At 38.1% G+C, this 19,155-nt stretch overlaps 2 protein-coding genes across 3 annotated transcripts in view; one reads left to right on the forward strand and one right to left on the reverse strand.

Moving 5' to 3' along the window:
• Nucleotides 1-535: 535 nt before the first annotated feature.
• LOC107548760 (LIM/homeobox protein Lhx5-like) lies at nucleotides 536-7,935 on the forward strand. Its single transcript, XM_016229567.1, has 5 exons — nucleotides 536-709; nucleotides 2,839-3,062; nucleotides 5,575-5,588; nucleotides 5,716-5,881; nucleotides 7,446-7,935. The coding sequence occupies exons 1-5, from the start codon at nucleotides 537-539 to the stop codon at nucleotides 7,808-7,810; spliced, it is 942 nt and encodes a 313-aa protein (XP_016085053.1). The 5' UTR covers nucleotide 536; the 3' UTR covers nucleotides 7,811-7,935.
• Nucleotides 7,936-13,466: 5,531 nt separating this feature from the next.
• The window catches only part of fam169ab (family with sequence similarity 169 member Ab), a 16,420-nt gene continuing 10,731 nt past the window's right edge, over nucleotides 13,467-19,155 (reverse strand). For both annotated transcript variants that reach the window (XM_016229593.1, XM_016229594.1), the window contains exons 9-13: nucleotides 18,434-18,476; nucleotides 18,207-18,324; nucleotides 17,146-17,305; nucleotides 16,748-16,912; nucleotides 13,467-15,901 (exon numbers count right to left, since the gene is read on the reverse strand). In XM_016229593.1, coding sequence (XP_016085079.1) covers nucleotides 14,999-15,901; nucleotides 16,748-16,912; nucleotides 17,146-17,305; nucleotides 18,207-18,324; nucleotides 18,434-18,476 — 1,389 coding nt within the window. In that variant the 3' untranslated portion in view covers nucleotides 13,467-14,998. The remainder of the gene's footprint in view (nucleotides 15,902-16,747; nucleotides 16,913-17,145; nucleotides 17,306-18,206; nucleotides 18,325-18,433; nucleotides 18,477-19,155) is intronic.

The raw sequence follows: 19,155 nt of genomic DNA on the forward strand, positions 1-19,155 counted from the left end.
GCTTTACTGCCATCAGCCTTTATAGACGTTTTACCAAACCCAAGGTAGAACTTTGGAAGCAATCGGAGAGTACCAATATTTAAACCCATTGCCATGGCGACTTGTCCGCGATTGGCCAGTACAAGAAAAACGTAATCGAATCTGAATACGGATGCGAGAGGCTCCCGCGAACTAGAACGAGTGATGCAAAAAGTGCTGGTGAGGTGAGTGGACACAAGCAGGTGGATCAAGAGCACAAAACAAAACCAGGAGGAAACCTTGGAGAAGCCCTTTTGTTGGCAAACTCTCTGCAACGAATATATGTATTTTCTGATTCAGTGGATTTCTGGATGCCGACAGGTATGATGCATAACAATCACGTCTGGAGTGTTTACTTCTAGGCGTGGTGGAGACTCATTCTCAAGACGGAACATTTACTCTGCTGTTGCTTCCCTCTCCAAGAAGCCAAGACGTTGCTCCGCACCGATTCGTGTGGCCCCAATCCGAGGCGCGGTGCCCGTTTGGGAAGGTCGGCTCTCGGTCCCCTCCAGGGCGGAATGATGGCGCACTGCGCGGGGTGCGAGAGGCCCATTCTCGATCGGTTCCTCTTAAACGTTCTCGACCGCGCATGGCACGCCAAGTGTGTCCAGTGCTGCGAGTGTAACTGCAACCTGACCGAAAAATGTTTCTCCAGGGATGGAAAGCTCTATTGCAAAATTGACTTTTTCAGGTAAGATCTGAAGCTGCTTGCATTTGGGCTGCCTCACCTCGTCAAACTTCTGGACTAATCCTCGTTTGAAGAATGTGTCATGTAGGATTTACCTACCCTTGTTTTCCTCTTATGTGGATGAGGCTCAATTTGTGGATTAACCTGCCTAAAATGTGTAATGTACTGTTAAACCTTTGATCCTCCGTCGTTCATTAATAGCTTTTGATTGATGAGCCATTCATTGCTTATTGTAGGCTATTCACAAGCTTTCGACGTGAGAATCCCTCTTGAAGGCCTTTTTGCACATGATTGTGAGAAAAATATCTGTTAGTGAAGTAATTGTTTATTATACTCGAAAACACATTATTGTTTTGCTCATTATTATTATGCATTTGAAACCTGATTTCAGTGGATAACTAATATTAAACAAAACAGACGGTTGTGTTTTTTCACATTTATCCAGAAATATAAACGAAAATTGCAGCGAATAGGATTTCTTTTTAATATATAGGAAATATATAATTTACTTAACCTCCAAATTGACAAATAAAATCGCCAAGATTATTTAAATGTTTTATTAATTCAGAAACGTTTTAAAAAATGAACGTTTAAAAGTGAATTACATTAGTCTGGTTGAAATATTATAAACAGCAGCCTAGTTAAATCACTAAACAAACTAATTTCTTTAAATACATTTAAAAAAAGTAAATAAAAATATGCACTAAATTCCTTAAGATTAGAACCCCAAACAACATAGTCTCAAAACACCTGTGTTGCGTACCTGTAATGCTACTGTTGTAGTCTCAGAACAGGCCGCTATATCGCGCAGTGTGTTCTGTCAGGTTTTCTTCTAGTTTACATTTCTCTGAGCTATTTAATGTCAGTGTTTAAGCTTTCATATGTGCCATTGTTATCCCAAACGGCCTTGACCATCACGTTCTATGGGGCCCATCCAGCTCTGCGCTTCAATGTGGAGCCATTAGTGGGGCGAAACAGTAATCACCCGTAATGCGTCCATTTGTTGTGTAAGTAGTGTTATGGCCTTTCACTGGGAGAGATGCATTTGAAAAGCAAGAGAGCGACTCGATACCATAACAGATGGGGGAAGATTTCGTACATTAGTGTTAAAATAAACCCGAGGGGAGAAACAGAAGGGAGTAGTGCGCTTGACGTGCCTTACGACCAAGACCGGCCTGTATACCTTGTCTTTCCCGTCTCATTGTCATTGAAATATGAATTGAACAAACTACACGAACTCTGTATTATTTCGGCCTCTACTTCGAGGGGAAAAAACAGTGTAGGCGCAGATTAACAAATCAGAAAAGGAACAACCACCTGTAATTGGCGGCTTATTTCAATTCACAGGATGAATGGATAAATATAAGAAAACCGAAAATCAGGTTTCGTATTTGTAGATGAAAAACACTCTAGTTCCATTTGTATTTCAACGACAACTCACACTCATACTAAGAAATTAATATGATAGGTGAACTGACTTGCGTTTGTGTTTAATACTACAAATTAGGCTTTGGTATCTTAATCCCACAATATCTCTTCATTTAGAGCATGTCGACTTTATCTTGAGCCTGTTGCCAAATTCCTTCAGATTTATGGCATGGTTTATGAAAATGCCAATGCCTGTAATAAATATTAAAGTTGTTGTTTTTTTCATATTAATCATTTAAAATTATTTTGTGAAAGTATAGCCTACATTTAATTATTCTTTTTAAATAATATAATTTTCGACCCAATATTTCAGCTGACACAGTGAGTGAAAATCATGTGTGCGTGATCCACCAGTCATTTTTGTGACTTAATGTGACAATGTTCAAGATATGCAGAATTCACAATTTACTTACTGCACGTTACAAAATACACACATACTATATTGCATACAAGTTCTTTAAACAGGTAGGCCTACTTGGAATGGAAAATAAATTGCAGAATGCTTTTCGGTATTCAGTATGGTCCTTTACAGTCTCCGGTGGAGTGTCTGTAAAATAAACAATCATTGGCACAGCATGTAGCTACTGGAGAGCAATATCATCAATGCCCATGATGCAACCTTTCTGTTGACCATTAGGCTTAACATGCACATATATATATATATATATATTGTTCTGTATGGTCATCTCTGTGTCCCTCTGCAGGCGGTTTGGTACGAAATGTGCGGGCTGCTTGCAGGGCATTTCGCCCAGCGATCTCGTGCGAAGAGCGCGCAGCAAGGTGTTCCATCTGAACTGTTTCACGTGCATGGTGTGCAACAAACAGCTGTCCACGGGCGAGGAGCTCTACGTCATCGACGAAAACAAATTTGTGTGTAAAGAGGACTACATGAGCACGAGCGCTATCAAAGAGGTCAATTTAAACTCAGGTGAGAACGACGACCGGAGCTGTGCGTTTAAGGTTTAAGAAGTGAGTGTGTGTGTGTGTGTGTGTGTGTGTGTGTGTGTGTGTGTGTGAAAGAAGGTTTCCATCCCTCTGAAAGAGTCTGACTCAGTTGTGTGAATTAAGGGTTAATGACATGGCGCTCTTTTCTTATCGAGTTCAAAATTTTATTCAAACCCAATTCATATTAAATGAATTGATTAACATGATTTCTATTGTTTTTTTTAAAGCAGGGAAGCAATTCCTTTTTTAACACGATTAAAAGTTATATCAATGTCACCATGGCATAACCAGCATGCAGGAAGCCGTGTTGTTGTCATGTGATATGAACTCTTTAAAATAGAGAGAACACCCTCATAACTGTGTCAAGGTCATTATATTAATGTTGACCTTTTTAAATAAAATCCTTAAGACTTGATATTCATAAAGAAGAAGAAAAGAATAACTATATTTGAAAATAACGATTAAGTGTCCAAGAACAATATTTAGACATTTTTGCTGGATGGTTACACCATATGACATTCACTAAATCAATTATTTATTTATTTTTTACAAAACGGTTTACGTTTTTTGAAAGTAACACGAATACAGACGATTCTATTTCTAAAAACTTTGCACGTTTTAAACTAGATATTAAGATTTCCTCAAATGAATCTATTCGTGTTATTAACCTTCAGGGATTCAGCGCATTCGTCTTTCATTAGAATACATCAATACACATTTTCATTTGTGTGTTTGTTTGTCTACACTGATTGTCTAGCGTGCTACGTATCTTTCTAAGATGTAAATGCATATTAACAGTTGTGTTCAAATGTAAAATCCATTGAAAGAAAACGACTAGCCCGATTCAGAGGTGTGTGTTGGTCCACTATTTACGCGTGTCCTCGTGACTGTGATGCTCAGTGCGGGGAGTCCTCCGGAGCCATGCCGGTTCAGCAGCATGTGTGTGTAATCCCTAAGCAACGCTCACTCAGGAGGAGGCAAAACATTTCCATAAAAATGTACCAAACAGTTAGCCGATTGTTCTCAATAAGCAGGTGTTGCCTTTGCTGAGCATGGAGAGGAATGCTTAAGTGGTTTTAGGTAGAGAACATGTTTTGTCTCTCTAATATAGTCTCTCTCACTCTCTATTTTTCTCTTTTGTACATGGCAGGATTGTGCCTCCAGAGCAGACTAACTGTTGTAAGCATATATTATGCAGTGGCAATGCAGATTCAGGCATGAATGTGTTACATTGTACCATCATGCATAACAATGTCACCTTAAGTCAGACATTTTCACATCATCCTCTGCTCTTTGTTCCTGCGCAAGCAGTTTATATGATAACAGTGTGAAAAACGGCCCTCGTGGTGTTTGTTGAAGTACACGGTTGTGATTCTTTTGACTAAAAGGTTATTTTTGAGTTCCACCAGCACAGTGGTATGTCAAATTGCGTTGGTCTTACTAAAAGATTGAAACAATGTTTGACAGTGATGAGTCTGATATTGCATCTGTCACACTGTTATATCAGGTCTATTTGTAATGAGCTGGTGGATTCATGATCAAACGATACTTGTCAGCACTGGGGTGTCTCAGAAATTATGTGCGTGCATGCACTAAAATGGACTTGTGAAATCATCACAGCATATACATTTTCGCAGGAATATAAATCTTAAGAATCTATTGCATTGTAGTTCAGTAGCACTATAGGTTTGACAAGACTTATTTAACAAGCCGGGCAGGATCAATTATTGTGTGTTAGATTCTTTCATTAATAGGTTGAGCTGCAAGATAAACCTGAAACAAGAGAACATTTGTCTATGTGATATATATATATATATAACATTTGTCTATGTGTGATATATATATATATATATATATATATATATATATATATATATATATATATACCTGCTGATATCTTTAGAATAGTGTGTGTAATTATAACGAGGCTAACTTTGGTAAATATTTCATACTGCTCCATTCATCCTCTTGGTATTTGGTTAAATTGGTCACATTATTATCTATATAATGGCATTTCATAGCTTAACCTAGCATGTTTCGGATGAAATTAGTATGTTTCTTCAAGCAAATGTGCTGCTAATACCATTAAATCAACAAGAGTGTTGATAGTAAATCACTAAGAGTAGCTGGTTTTCTTTTAGTTTTTGTATGTACTGCATGTTATAAAAACATTAAAATCTTATTTTCCTCTTGCAATGGCTAGAAAAATTTAACCCTTAAGGAAAAATCTGTCATTATTTACTCACTTTCATGTTGTTCCAAACCTGTATGACTAAATTTCCTCTGCCAAACGAAATGTTTTTGGCTATTCACAGGGTCAAAGTTGTTTGGACCCCATTTATGTTCATTGTGTAGCCAAAAACAGTTCTTCAAAATATCTTCTTTTGTGAAGAATGCCCCTTTAACAAACATAAGACAAGTCGTAATGAAAGTAAATATCTTGTTTCGTTGTTGTACGTGGTCTAATTACTTACAATACTCATATAAACCATCAGGTCACCTTGGACAGGTGTGTAAAATGAACCGTTTTCTAATTGGATAATCAGAAGAATGTGAAATGTATAAACATGTGAGGTAGCTCTCATCTCACGTACCTCTGTAATTACATAGTATATAATTGTGGCTTTGCCTTGTAGGTGTGGTTTCAAAATCGTCGGTCTAAAGAACGCAGAATGAAGCAGCTCAGCGTTCTCGGTGCTCGACGACATGCTTTCTTCAGGGGACCACGCAGAATGAGGCCACTCGGAGGAAGACTAGAGGACCCAGACATAATGGGCCCTGGAGGATACAGCTACTATGGAGGTACATCATGAACACAAAGAATGTTCTTTCTGACAAAACACATTTACACACAATAATATGTGCTGTCTCTCACTCACATGCCCTGTATCTTTCAAGGCTTTTCTCTTACCTGAAAGCACAAAGACTCTTACAAGCAGTTTCTCTCCTGGTATTAAGATACTTCAGCATCACCCATCATTCCTCAGAGCTTTAACACCGAATCCAAAATCTATGATTATGTCGTCAGAGCAGAAAATAAGAAATATAACACTGGCATCCAATGGAGTTCATTGGAGAACTCTGCAGAGAAATCTGATTAACAAGACCCTGAAAGCGATAAATTGTGCGCGTTACCTGTTGCTTGACATTCCAGCTTGGTCTCTTTGATTGGATTTTGCACACTTCTGGTATCTGACATACTAACAGGTGTTTGGCAGAGATGCAAGCAGTGTTTTCATTTCTGTAATGAGTGAACACAGCAATACAATCAGAATACAGACACCAACCATTCTACAAATAATTGAAAAAGTGCCTATTTCAAAAAATAACATACATTTCCAGCTTTTAGAACATGGAAACAGATACATAACATACTGATCTCTAGAGGTCTGGCATTGATGATTTGACTATCTATCACACAGTGAGCAAGTGGTGTTTCTTTATAGTAAAATGTCTTTCGATGATTGATTAGCACATTAAAGTATCACAACTGCAGGAAAAAAATAATGGAATTGGGGAGGAATGTTAATGACTTTCTGTAGCACTAATTATATAGGCCAGTCGCAAAGGTACGACAGAGTGAGAGGATGGATATGAGAGTAAAAATGAAGAAACATGCCTCTGCACTCTCCTACGATTTCCACATTTATGTCCTCTTTCCTCACCTTTCATTTGAGTATTTTCATTCATGAGCACTTCTTATTCGTCCGCATTGTCTTTGTTACACTCTCGTAATTAAATTTTTTGGTCATAGCCAAACTATTCTGAAACATTGTCATGGAAAATTAGAAAAACATGAAATTGGGCATCAAATAAAAGTATTACTCATTGTGAGTTAAATGTCACGTACACTGATTCTTCGAAATGGTAAACAAAACAGATCATTGGAGTACATTTTACAAGAATATACTATTTCAGTTTTTCTACTTCAAAATTTCGCGTTTAATTTAAGGTGTTACTTGCCATTTTGTTTTACTACTTTGTGAAATTTACTAACAATTTTTGAGTGAAAACTGTTTCTACACCAATTTTTTCTTCAGTGTACTCAACCCCAAAAGCACTTTTTCTTTTAAATATCAACTGCATTACTGATTGCTCTATTTTTCTCTTCAGAATACCAAGGCGACTATTACGGGCCAGTGGTCAGCTATGATTTCTTCCCTCACGGACCCCCTTCCTCACAGGCGCAGTCTCCTGCCGAGTCCCCGTACCTCCTCACCTCGGGTTCAGGAGCCCTGGAGGGCGGCCCGGTCTCGGCTCTGAAAACTGTTTCTACACCAATTTTTTCTTCAGTGTACTCAACCCCAAAAGCACTTTTTCTTTTAAATATCAACTGCATTACTGATTGCTCTATTTTTCTCTTCAGAATACCAAGGCGACTATTACGGGCCAGTGGTCAGCTACGATTTCTTCCCTCACGGACCCCCTTCCTCACAGGCGCAGTCTCCTGCCGAGTCCCCGTACCTCCTCACCTCGGGTTCAGGAGCCCTGGAGGGCGGCCCGGTCTCGGCTCTCCACCCTTCAGACGACCAAAGGTTCACGGACATGATCTCCCACGCAGATACCCCCAGTCCTGAGCCAGGCATGACCGGACCGCTCCATCCAAATCCACAAGGGGAGGGTGGCTTCACAGGGGGTCCGAGTCCACCCTTCCCCCTGGCCAACAATACCAGTTACAGTGGTCCCATGTCCCATCCTGGTCAAGAGATGGGGGAGAACACTGTTTGGTAGGACAGAGAGAGACAGGAAAGACTCTGAACTATGCACACAGAGGGAATTCCTTCCTAACTGGTCTACCTTAGTGCTATGTTACTGAGGGAGGGTTTATTGGCTGGTCATGGACCAGAACAAACCAATATTTGGACCATAAACCTGAAAGGTGGAAAGACATCAAGTGCAAATGACCCTCTCTTGAGGTTTAGTTTCTACTGTCAAGGGATGTGTATTGTCAGTGGTCATCTTGACCAATCACATTGGTTATGATTCCGTTGATATGGTTTCCTGAGTTCAATATTATGATTGCGACAATAGCTCAGATGTTCGTCCAAGAGGTTTTCTACTGCTTTGACTTACTGATTAGCGAAACTTGTCAAACTGCATTTGATGGTCAGAAGTGAGCTAGTACTTAAAGGTAAATCCATTCTCATCCTTTTGTTGGCTTTAGTTTCTTCCTTTTCCGAGATACTGAGGCTTAATTTGTTCAAATTTAAAAAAAAAAAAAAGTTTTCTGTTCTGTCTTAAAACTGGTCCATTTGTAACATATTTGGTTCATTCATTAACTGCTGAATTGGTTCATTAAACATTTCAATGAACACTCAGTATACCTGTGTTCTGATGAATCTATGCCTGTCAAAACACACTTTGCGCTAATCAAATATCTGATACGTAATTGGACTTACAGGTACACTGAATAAAAAATTATAACATGTTTCAGAGGGAAAAAGTTATTTTTAGTTGAAACAGAACTGATAACCCTACTGTGGTCAAATTGACCCAAGAGTCTTAACTTCAATAACCAACAAGCCAACTGCTAATTTATTCTAAACAGTTTCTAATTTTAGTATATGTCATTAAGTTCTAGACAGAAACGTTGATGTTAAGTTGCTGTAGGGTTAAAATGACCCTCAAACAGCAAAGAAGGGTTAACTAAACATTAGGTTGACTATGAGATGTAAATGATTTTGGATTTGAAAACTCCTGGGACAACTACTTTTAGCACCGAGTACGTACTGAAGCTGGATATACATATTCCCTTTAGGTTGTTTCAGAAAGTAGTTTTTCAGTAATAGGGTTTTGTGTGTGTGTGTGTGTGTGTGTGTGTGTGACAATTTAACAATTCAAGGTCCATGATGTCACCATTAGTTTTTGTGACATCACACAAGAGGAAGTTGCCACTTCACAAGAGGACAAAATCGATAACAACTATTTTAAATTCAGTATTCACACTTAAAAACAAATATATGCACCTGCAACAAATAGAGACATCTGCCTTACCCAAATCACCTCCCATCCCCCATCTTCTGCATAGAGGCCTTTGCCCACACAGTGATCTGTCATTGAGAAGCTTGCAGAAACGCCTGACGAGCCTGTGCTTTGTTCAACTTCATTTAACCTTCACTTTAGTACCTTGCTTTGAAAAAAAAATGTTTTAATGGAAATGATTTTCAAAAGAACATTGATGCCATAATGAAAAATCTCCTTTAACAGCTGAGGTCTCTCTTCTCAATGGGGGGAAAACAAAAGGATGGGACAGGCAACATCTGTGACTTACCACTGCACCCTGAACAGCCTCCAGACTGAAAGCAGGCGCCATCTGATGGGCTAGTGAAGAAAAACAATCGTCTAGGCAAATGTCACCTGGACATAGGGGGCATAATAATTTTGTAAGAATTTAATTACCTAGCTTTGACACTAGAAAATGTAGAAACTGGCACTACAATATTTAGGTTTAAAGGATTCAAGGTACTCAAAAGGGAGTATATAAAATAGGTTACATTTAATTTCTTAAGACATCCCAGTGTTAGCTAACGGTTGTTAAACCAAATTTGTCTTGCTTCTCAAATTTTTCAATCTTATAGTCCACCAAACAAAAATCACCACCGTCACTAAAGAAAACAAACCACAGAAGAAAAGTCACTAAACAAAAACTAAAACAATCTTAGAGCTGACCAAACAAAACTAATCGCCAAAATCACTAAACAAACTAAAGCACCAAACAAAAATCACCAAAGAAATGTCTCAAAACAGAAAGACTAAATAAATCTTAAGAGACCACCAAACAAAAGAGCAAAGTAACCAAACAAAACAAATCACAAAAAAATTAAATGATCTTAGAGCCAACCAAACAAATCAATCACTAAACAAACCAAAAACAACAACAAAAAACTTAGACAATCTTAGAGCAAAGAAACATCACTAAACAAGACAAACTACCAAACAAATCGACAAAGAAAAGTCACTAAACAAAACAAAAACAGCCAAACAAAACAAACAGGCCTTATGATGGGAGTCTACCCAAAGGTCCATACTGTAGTCTACTCATTAGGTCTAGGGAAGTTTGGCCCACCCATAAAAATTGTTGACTTACCTGGATGAATCTTTTTTTATAAATCCAACTCATAAATTCTTAGCACCCTTTATGGGTAGTTCTAAACTGAGGAAACAACATATGATTTTTAAAATAAATAAGTAAATCATTCCTACAAATCCATTCAAACTTATCTACAAAGTTTTCCTACTCTCTCTTACGTAGGATTTGACAGCCATCACATTCAAACAAACATGTATTTCACATGTATCTGCTTTCATGTGCAACATGTTTTCAAGGTTATGACTCTTATTACTTATGCATTTAGAGACTTGTAGGTCCCCCCTCCTTCCCGATTCCTTGTCTCAGTGGGCTCAGGTGGGCCTGCGGAGGACCACGCAGGCCCCAATTTTCCCCCTGACTGGTTTTAACATAAGGGGTAATGTGAGAGGAGCAGGCACGGGCTCTTCCACACCATCTCCTCCCCCAGAGGGAAACTCTGAGCCGGGCTAGATCCCGCATGCAGCCCCTCCTGCCGTGGAGAACGTGGTCTTCAGTGCCACCATACCATTACTGCCTGCCATATCCCTCTATTATTTACTTCTCTTTCTCTCTGTTTGCTCCCTGGAGCCTGCCAGCACCATATCTCGTTTGGCGAGGTAGAATAGAGGTCTTTATCTCAGGGAGGTGAGGACGAGAAGGCAAGGAGCTTGGGGACTGAAAATGTGTCTGTATACACATACACATACAGACGGAAGCCATGCTTTGACCAAGAGCTTCACGGGCACACTTGTATATCTCAGAAAAAATCTTTACAGTTTTATTACCCAAATATATCCAATGTCTTGGTTCTGCACACACACGCACATACACAGAGCAAAGTCCATTATCACACAAGCCTTTTTGTAATGGATTTCCTTGTTTTGCTTCAGTGAGAGGGAAGAGGAGGTGGTGGAGGGGAGAGAAGCCTTCTGTTGTTGTTATAAATCACCTGCTCGTTCTCTCACACCTCTCTCCCTCCCGTTTCTCCGTCCCATGCTATCCCACAATGCCCCCCCTCCACCCGGCACATAATCAGCCCCAAGCACAGGAACCCCCTAGAAAGTCTCTTTCACTGCAAAGCCTCTCAGCATCCCTCCTCACTTCGGTTTGCTTACTCTATCGCTCTCTTCAGCCTATATTTTATTATCTTTCTCATCACCTTTACTTTTCTCTTTAGAGATTATGGTTATATTTGCACATTTTCTTTTTGATTTCAGACTCTTCGAAGGTCAAATATTTAAGCATAATCATGAACGGTTTTATTTGAACAAACTTGAATATAGCTAAGGAAACTGAACAATTAAATGTTGTTTTTGCTTTAAGCAAATGTGTAAATCACCTATTGATTGTTGGGGGGGAGGGGGGTTCAGATGGGAAATTACATTTAGCTTTGTTCTTGTGTATTTTTAGCTCCGCTCAAAATGCAAGTCCCAATTGCACATTATAAATCTGTTTGGTAGAACTATTTTAAGGGTTGATATTACATTGTTTTCTATTCTGTGCATACAGTATACAATACTGATATAAAATGGTTTAAAAAATGGCTGGTTACATTTGATCTATTTCAGGTGCAAGTAACTTTAATGCTGACTGATAATAAACTACAAATAAATTATATTAATTATATTTCTAATTTTTAAAGTATCTGTGAATATTTAAATACATCAAATACTATAAAAGTACTTTATAAAAAAATTATTGAATTTTTTGTAGAATAACTTGAAATTTTTTTTTGATGCAAATAATATATACTATTGATATTAAATGGTTTAAAGTGGTTAAAATGGCTAGTTAAATTATTCAATACTATTATATTATTTATATTAAATTTTATTTAGATTTTTTAATATTGATGCAAATATTACATACAAATTCAATATTAAATAGTTTAAATGGCTAGTTACATTTGACCTATTTTAGCAGAATATAACTTTAATGAATGAAAATAAAATAAACTATTTCTAGTTTTCAAAATATTGTAATACATTAAAATAACAAAATATAAAGTTTAATAAATACCTTTTAGAAAAAAAAAAACATCAAAACTACTAGAAAATCTCCCCCCCCCCCAATCAAATTGTTAAATTACAAATTTCATGTTTCTTCATTTTTAGCAGTTTCTTTCTCCAGAGGTTTTACAGTTTTAACACATTCTCATTTTCCCACAGCAGCCCAAATTCTCCTCTCAAGCGTAGCCAGACCATCCAGAATCCTCGGTAACCTCTCACCTCCACCTGCTCAAACCTCCTGCGTTGTCACCTGTCCTATCACCTCTCGCAATCTGTCTCCCCTCTCCTCTCCTGCACACTTCCTCATGCGCCCAGCCTCTCCTCGCTGTAGCCTGGGGCTGGGAAATCCTATTAGCCTTTACCATGGGAGAGAGCAGGAGACATCATTAATTACACACACAAACCCACTCCTGACAGTGCCAAGCTTAATCAGCCAGGACCATAAAACACAGAGCAGCTAGTGCACCCACACCACAAACACACAGACGCACATACAGGTACACACACACACACGCACACACACACACAGTCTGGTCAGCTATCCTTGTGGGGACTCTCCATAGGCATAATGGTTTTTCTACTGTACAGACCGTATATTCTATTGCCCTACCCCTAAACCTACCCCTCACAGGAAACTTTCTGCATTTTTAGATTTTCAAAAAACTTCATTCTGTACGATTTATAAGCTTTTGTACCCGTGGGGACCACAATTTAGGTCCCCATCGTGACACGAGTCCCCGTGAGTCTGTGTGTAGTCAGGTTGAAGTCCCCACCAGGATATATAAACCTGTACACACACACACACACACACTTGCAGAGCAATACCTCGCGCAATTGGTTTGCAAAAACCATGCACAATTCAAAAGGTGCGAAATATACATAAAGAGACATCTTTTTTTTGGTTTCCATCTATTTCCCTGAAAACCCATCAAAATATACCTTAACCAATTCTCTTTTTAGATTAGCAGTTACACACATATAGTCAATGAAAAAAAATTCAAAAGATGTGCAAATTGCATAAAATTTGCTAAAATAGATAAAAGCTGGAAGAACAAGGTAGGGTAAGGCAGAGGAAACCAGCTGGGCGGCTTTTGTTAGAAAACACAAAAGAGATGGCACATGCACTCCGACACACCTTGATTAGCAAATGATTGGCACCGAAATATCATTCAACCCAGCTGTACAAAATCACTCCGCCTCATCCATATGTGTATGTTTACACAGCTCAGAGCACAGTGTATTAATATTTATGCATTCATGTGGAAGAAACTGGGTTGAAAAAAATGATGAGGACATGGAATTTACAAGAAAGGTATTTATTTACTACAGGAAAATCAGTTTGAGAAAACTAGTCCAGAAAAATATTGCTCAAACACCTAAACAAGTAAAATAAAGTTTAAAGCACTCAAGATTGTGATCAAAAATGTCTACTTTTAATTTGATTTCCTATCACCAAAAAAGCATGAACTTTGACACTTTTAAGTTGAGAGGAAATCTGGAAGAATTCACGTTTCTAGGGTTCTTTTCTTTTCCTTATTTTCACCTGATATAAAAACGCAAGCAACTGACCTCAGGTGTCAACAATGAGATAACGGCGAAGACAAACAATGATCTTGAAAGAATGAGAAGAGACTCCCGCAATGGCTTTTTTAACATCCAAGTGCACCCTCATGTGGTCACCCACATTAACCATGGAGTGTTCAAACTCTGAAACGTGTGTAAAAACTGAAATGTGTGAGCGTTTCTTTCACAGCTTTAACAAAATATGAATTAGACGATATATGCGACATTTAATAGCACATGGGCTACTGAAGATTTTTTGAAAAAAACCAAACAAAAAAAACAATGAAATACTTCACTACGAGTAAAATGCTAACAGGTGTCAACACAAGTCTTAATATCTACATTACTTAAAGCCACAACTATTAAGATTCACCACTCATATTTTATGCTTTAGTTTTCAGCTTAATATATAATCTAGAGTTGGTATTTAAAATGAGACAAGACATTTAAACACAAACATCACTTTTGGATGCTAATGTCAGTCTCTTTACCAGCCATATATATAATTAACCATACAGTTAACATATTAGCCTTCATGTAAACTTTAACATAAACCTGCACTTTCCTCAGGTATAAACATACTTGCATATTTATGTGTGAATACATCTAATAATGTACATGTGTATGTATGGGCGTGCATAGCAATGCCTTAATTCACAAAATTTGGAGAACACATTTAAAAACCTGTCAAAATCATCTGAAAGGTAGTTACAAATGTGAAAGGGTCTGCTTAAAAGCTTATTGGGTGAGGTGACAATTTAAATCAAAACATTTGTGAGAACAAAATCTGAAACGATATTGGTGAAACTCAATCCACAACAGCACGCCTAATAGAAGATCTTCACATTGTAACTTAGTCTGGGAAATTCGCAAGATTATAGCTGCTTTTTTTTATAAGCAGTTTAAGCTGCATTCAATATGTATACATTTTAAAGGTAAATCAAAAGTAAAGGAAGATTCAAATCACAGTTATAATTGTGAGCAGTCAGCACTGTAAATCAAGGACTGTGCTTACAACATATTAATATGAAATACAGCCAGTTGTTTTAATTTTCTCTTTTAGACATAAAACAAAACCTGAACCAAAACCAAAAACTAGATGTTGTAAACACCGCCTGTTATAAACCCTGACCCAAGTATAAAAGACATTTGAATTCGCTCTAGTACAGATAGTGGTATATAAGTGTGTACTAAGTAGTACTTACTAACTTACATACTATGTGTTTTGAATGTAGACAATACTGCAGTGTACTGGAGTGTCATGGAGAATGAATGTAATCAGTTTTTACTGCGTCTTTTTGCTTTTGTGGGTGTGGACTGGATCACTTTGGTTTTCATCCGCAACACTCTCCTGTCAATCACCGGAGGGCCCTCCTCTTCTCCCGAATTGTGTTCAGAAGCTTCTTCTTCCTCTGTGCTCCCCTTCTCCTCTTCAGTGCTTGTGAGGTTTTCCTCTTCTCCATCTTCATCAAACTCCTCATCAACCACCTGTATAACGACAGCTTTGCTCAGTCTACTGGATGTGCGCTTGGGTGTTGGCGGGACGGGTTTGATCCTGCCTCCTCGAAGAACTCGAATGCCTGGAGGAGAATCGTGAACTTCGTCTGAGCTTTTTCCCTCATCATCATCATCTTCAGTGGTGGCAGTGTCCTCCTCTTCTTTCTGTTCATCTTTTTCATCCATCTCAGGTAATTTCTCTTCCTCTGGCTCCTCTTTTTCGGAGTCCTCCGTTGTAGGTTGGCTTTCCTCCGTCTCAAGTGGCTCATCGGAGGCAGTCTCATCTTGTTGGTTCACAGCTGGCTCCTCTGTCTCTATAATGACCTCTTCTTCACCTGCTGCACTAGGAGAAGCAGACGTCTCCTCCTGTAGAGCTTCTAGCTCAGGAGCAGATGGTTCCTCTACTGCATCACTGTCCTGCACAGAGGAAACACACTCAACCAGGTTGGCCGGAATGACTGGCACCTCAGGAACAGCTGGTGGACGATCAGTGTCTTCGGTTTCCTTAACTGTTGAAGCTACATCCTCAACTGCAGGAGCTACTTCCTCTTCCTGTTCCTGCTGAACTTCCTCTTCAACTGGAGAAGAAACTTCTGCTTTTGCATCCTGTTTCTCCTCAGTAACAAGTTCTTGGTCGATCTGCTCCACTACTTCAGACACTTCAGGGGTGTCAACGATGTCATCCTTAAGACAAAGCAGATAATGAATCTGTTTAGTTCTAGTCTAAGTAGTGACACTGATGCTCTTAATTAAAAAAAACACTACGCATTCCATATTTCCTAAATATTCAGGAAGAGATTAGAAAATTTTGTGAGTAGGCTTTGAACTTGTATTGCTCATGTTAGCGCCACAGCTCAACATATTAAAGCACACTGACCGCTATGCCACAGAGCTGACATGATTGTGAGAATGTTAACAGTATTCTTTGTTAATTAAAATTTTATTTCAAATTTTATTTTGGGTGCATGGTTGATGAATTTTTATTATTTATATTATATATACAGTATATATACACACAATACCATTTAAAAGTTTGAGGTCAATAAGATTCTTTTTTTTGAGAAATACTTTTATTCAACAAAAATTCATTAAAATGATTAAAAAAAAAATTTACACACAATGTTACGAAAATCTATTTTAAATAAATGCTCTTCTTTTGAACTCTTTTGAGCTCAAAAAATCCTGAAAAAAATGTTTCATGGATTATACAAAATTTCTAAAGAATCATGTGACACTGAAGACTGGAGTAATGGCTGCTGAATATTGTCTGAATGTTGGCTTTGCCCACACAGGAATAAATTACATTTTAAAATATATTACAACAGAAAACAGTTATATTAAATTGTAAACACATTTCACACTATTACTGTTTTTACAGTATTTTAATCAAATATGTATGCAGCCTTGGTGAGCATAAGAGACTTCTTTGAAAAAAGAAAAAAAATAATAATAAATGACCCAAATGGTAGTGTATACAGATTTCTCAAATCATGTAACAGTACAACCTTGACCTTAAACTGAACAGTTTACCTGTGCTTCTCCCTCTGCCTCTATCTCCTCAGCAGTGCCATTTTGGATGACAGGTTCAGCCTCTAGAGAGAGCACTTGCATGGCCTGTGCATCCTCTGCTGTGACTGCTGACATCTCATTCTTCTCTTCCTGACTGTCAGTCATTTCTCCATTGACTTCTGCCACCTTCACAGAGAAACAGAATATTGAAAACCTGAGGTTTTGGGGTTGTACATATTTGTATGTGTGAACTGACAAAACTTGCAGATCTGGCACACAGCACATACTGTTTTATGAACCACAAACATAATTTGCATTGGCAACTGATGTAAGACAACTTGTTTGGCCTCATATTAAACCAATGATGAAATAGTGTACCAGATAAGACAACCAACAAAGGATGCAGCTGTGTCCCTCACCAGAATTTCTGTGTCTGCAAGGGCCTCATTGGTTGCAGCCTCTTCCACCTGGACTGAGGTTGCTGCTCCTTCTTGTTCTCCTCCACTTTCTCCATCTGTGTGTTCTTTAGTCTCTGGCACAACAGCATCAGGTTCTGTCTCTGCTTCAGGTTCGACCACTCTAAATTCAAATTACAGGTTATAAATGACAAGGAGGACAATTCGATAATTCAATCCTTCTAGATTTACATTACATTTTTTGGCACAACTGTTTTCAACATTGATAATAATAAGAAACTGAGCACTATACCAGCATATTAATGATTTCTAAAGGATCATGTGACACTATGGACTGGAGTAATGGCTGCTTAAAAATGACAAAAAAAAAATATATATATATATATATATATATATATATATATGCTTAAAAATGACAAAACAAAAATATATATATATATATATATATATATATATATATATATATACACACACACACACACATTTTTTTTTACACTGTAAACATTTTGCTGTATTTATGATCAAAGCCTGTGTGCATGAGACTTCTTTGAATTTTTTTTAAAAAACATCTTACAGACCCCAAGCTTTGAATAGTAGTGTATCATGAACTAAATTATTTATTAATCTAGGTTTAATGTTAATAATTTTAGTTTAGTTTACATGTACTAATACATTAACATTTCTAATTGCATAATTTAGCATTAGTTGGAGTATTATGAAAAAACATTAATCTATAATAAATAAAATATTAAGTTCTTTAAGTGTTTCTGTGGTTTCTAGGGTGTTTCTGGTCCCTACATATGGTTTGGGTCACTCCTTTGGATCTATGGGATTTTTAACCACATTTAATACGCTTTACATATGTACAATTTTATTCCTGTCAGGATTTTATATCAACAATTTACTAGCAGGCCCATGGCGGAGGGTCATTTTAAGAGCCCATCTTTTGTATTATGATATTATGCTTATTATCTCAGTGACACACGTGAGTAAACCCCCATTACTGTACAACCTCTAAAAGCAATCAGTCATTGAGGTGTTGTATGTGAGGGGTTTTTAGAGACCTGCTGATTTTTTCAGGTCGGTTCTCCATGGCGCTCTCTTCTGGTTCTTCCCGCAGCCTTTTCTTTTGTCTGTGTTCACTACTGCGCATGCGTGTGGAAATGGGCAAGTCACTAATTTCTAGAGCGAGAGGATGAAAGAAAAAGAAAAGGCTTTCACACTAACTTAAACTGTCTGAATTGGCAAGAAAAGGTGTTTTTAGAATGATAAATTTCACAAAAATCCAAACCTTCTGCTACTTTGAGATGTTTGTTGACTACCACCACATCCTCCTGTTAAACCAAAATGAAAACAATTCACTCTACTCAGTCAAGGGTTAACAGATTCTATAAATGCAAATATGCAAATAGCTCACAATCAGAAAAAAGCACAACAATTAAGCAAGCATGTGCATGTTCAGTCTGAATGACTAAAGGAAGCCCTCTACAGAATAATAGGTTCATATCCACCAGAAACCATTAAAAGTAAGTGTTTCTTGGTTATACTGAAGCTAAACACAAACCATTAATTGAGAAATTGACAGACTCAACAAAACATTGTTAAATGATATGATGTTGCTAATTTGGTGTAATGAAATGAGTTTATGCAGTTTAAAGTAAAAAAAGAAAAAAACACATTTTCCACATACTGTACATTATTGTTTCTCCTCTATGCCCCGCCTTTTTGAAACGCCATCGGTCTGAAAAAGCGAGGTGTGCTACCACTGATTTGTAGTCGTGTCCTCTTTTGGAAGACCAAACAAAGTAGTTTTGCTTTCACAACGGAAAACACAGCGGCCTAGCGTGAGGGGAAGCCCCGCCTTAGCGTGCGCTGAGGCCGGGATAGAGTGAGCAGAGGCCGGGCTAGCGTGAGCGGAAGCCCCGGTTTAGCGCGAGCGAGAACGGCGCACCCGGCAGATCCGACAAATGAGCGGCAACCACATGTGACGGACCCCGGGCTGGATTCCGCTTC

Source organism: Sinocyclocheilus grahami, unplaced genomic scaffold, assembly GCF_001515645.1.
Source record: "Sinocyclocheilus grahami isolate Dianchi unplaced genomic scaffold, SAMN03320097.WGS_v1.1 scaffold355.1, whole genome shotgun sequence".
Classification (NCBI taxonomy): Eukaryota; Metazoa; Chordata; class Actinopteri; order Cypriniformes; family Cyprinidae; genus Sinocyclocheilus; species Sinocyclocheilus grahami.

Excerpts from the sequence above, each read along its gene's own strand:
- LOC107548760 (XM_016229567.1), top strand. The coding sequence starts at position 537 with ATGATGGCGCACTGCGCGGGGTGCGAGAGGCCCATTCTCGATCGGTTC. Across the intron at positions 710-2,838 it reads TGCAAAATTGACTTTTTCAG|GCGGTTTGGTACGAAATGTG; the intron begins GTAAGATCTGAA and ends GTCCCTCTGCAG. Across the intron at positions 5,882-7,445 it reads AGGATACAGCTACTATGGAG|AATACCAAGGCGACTATTAC; the intron begins GTACATCATGAA and ends TTTTCTCTTCAG.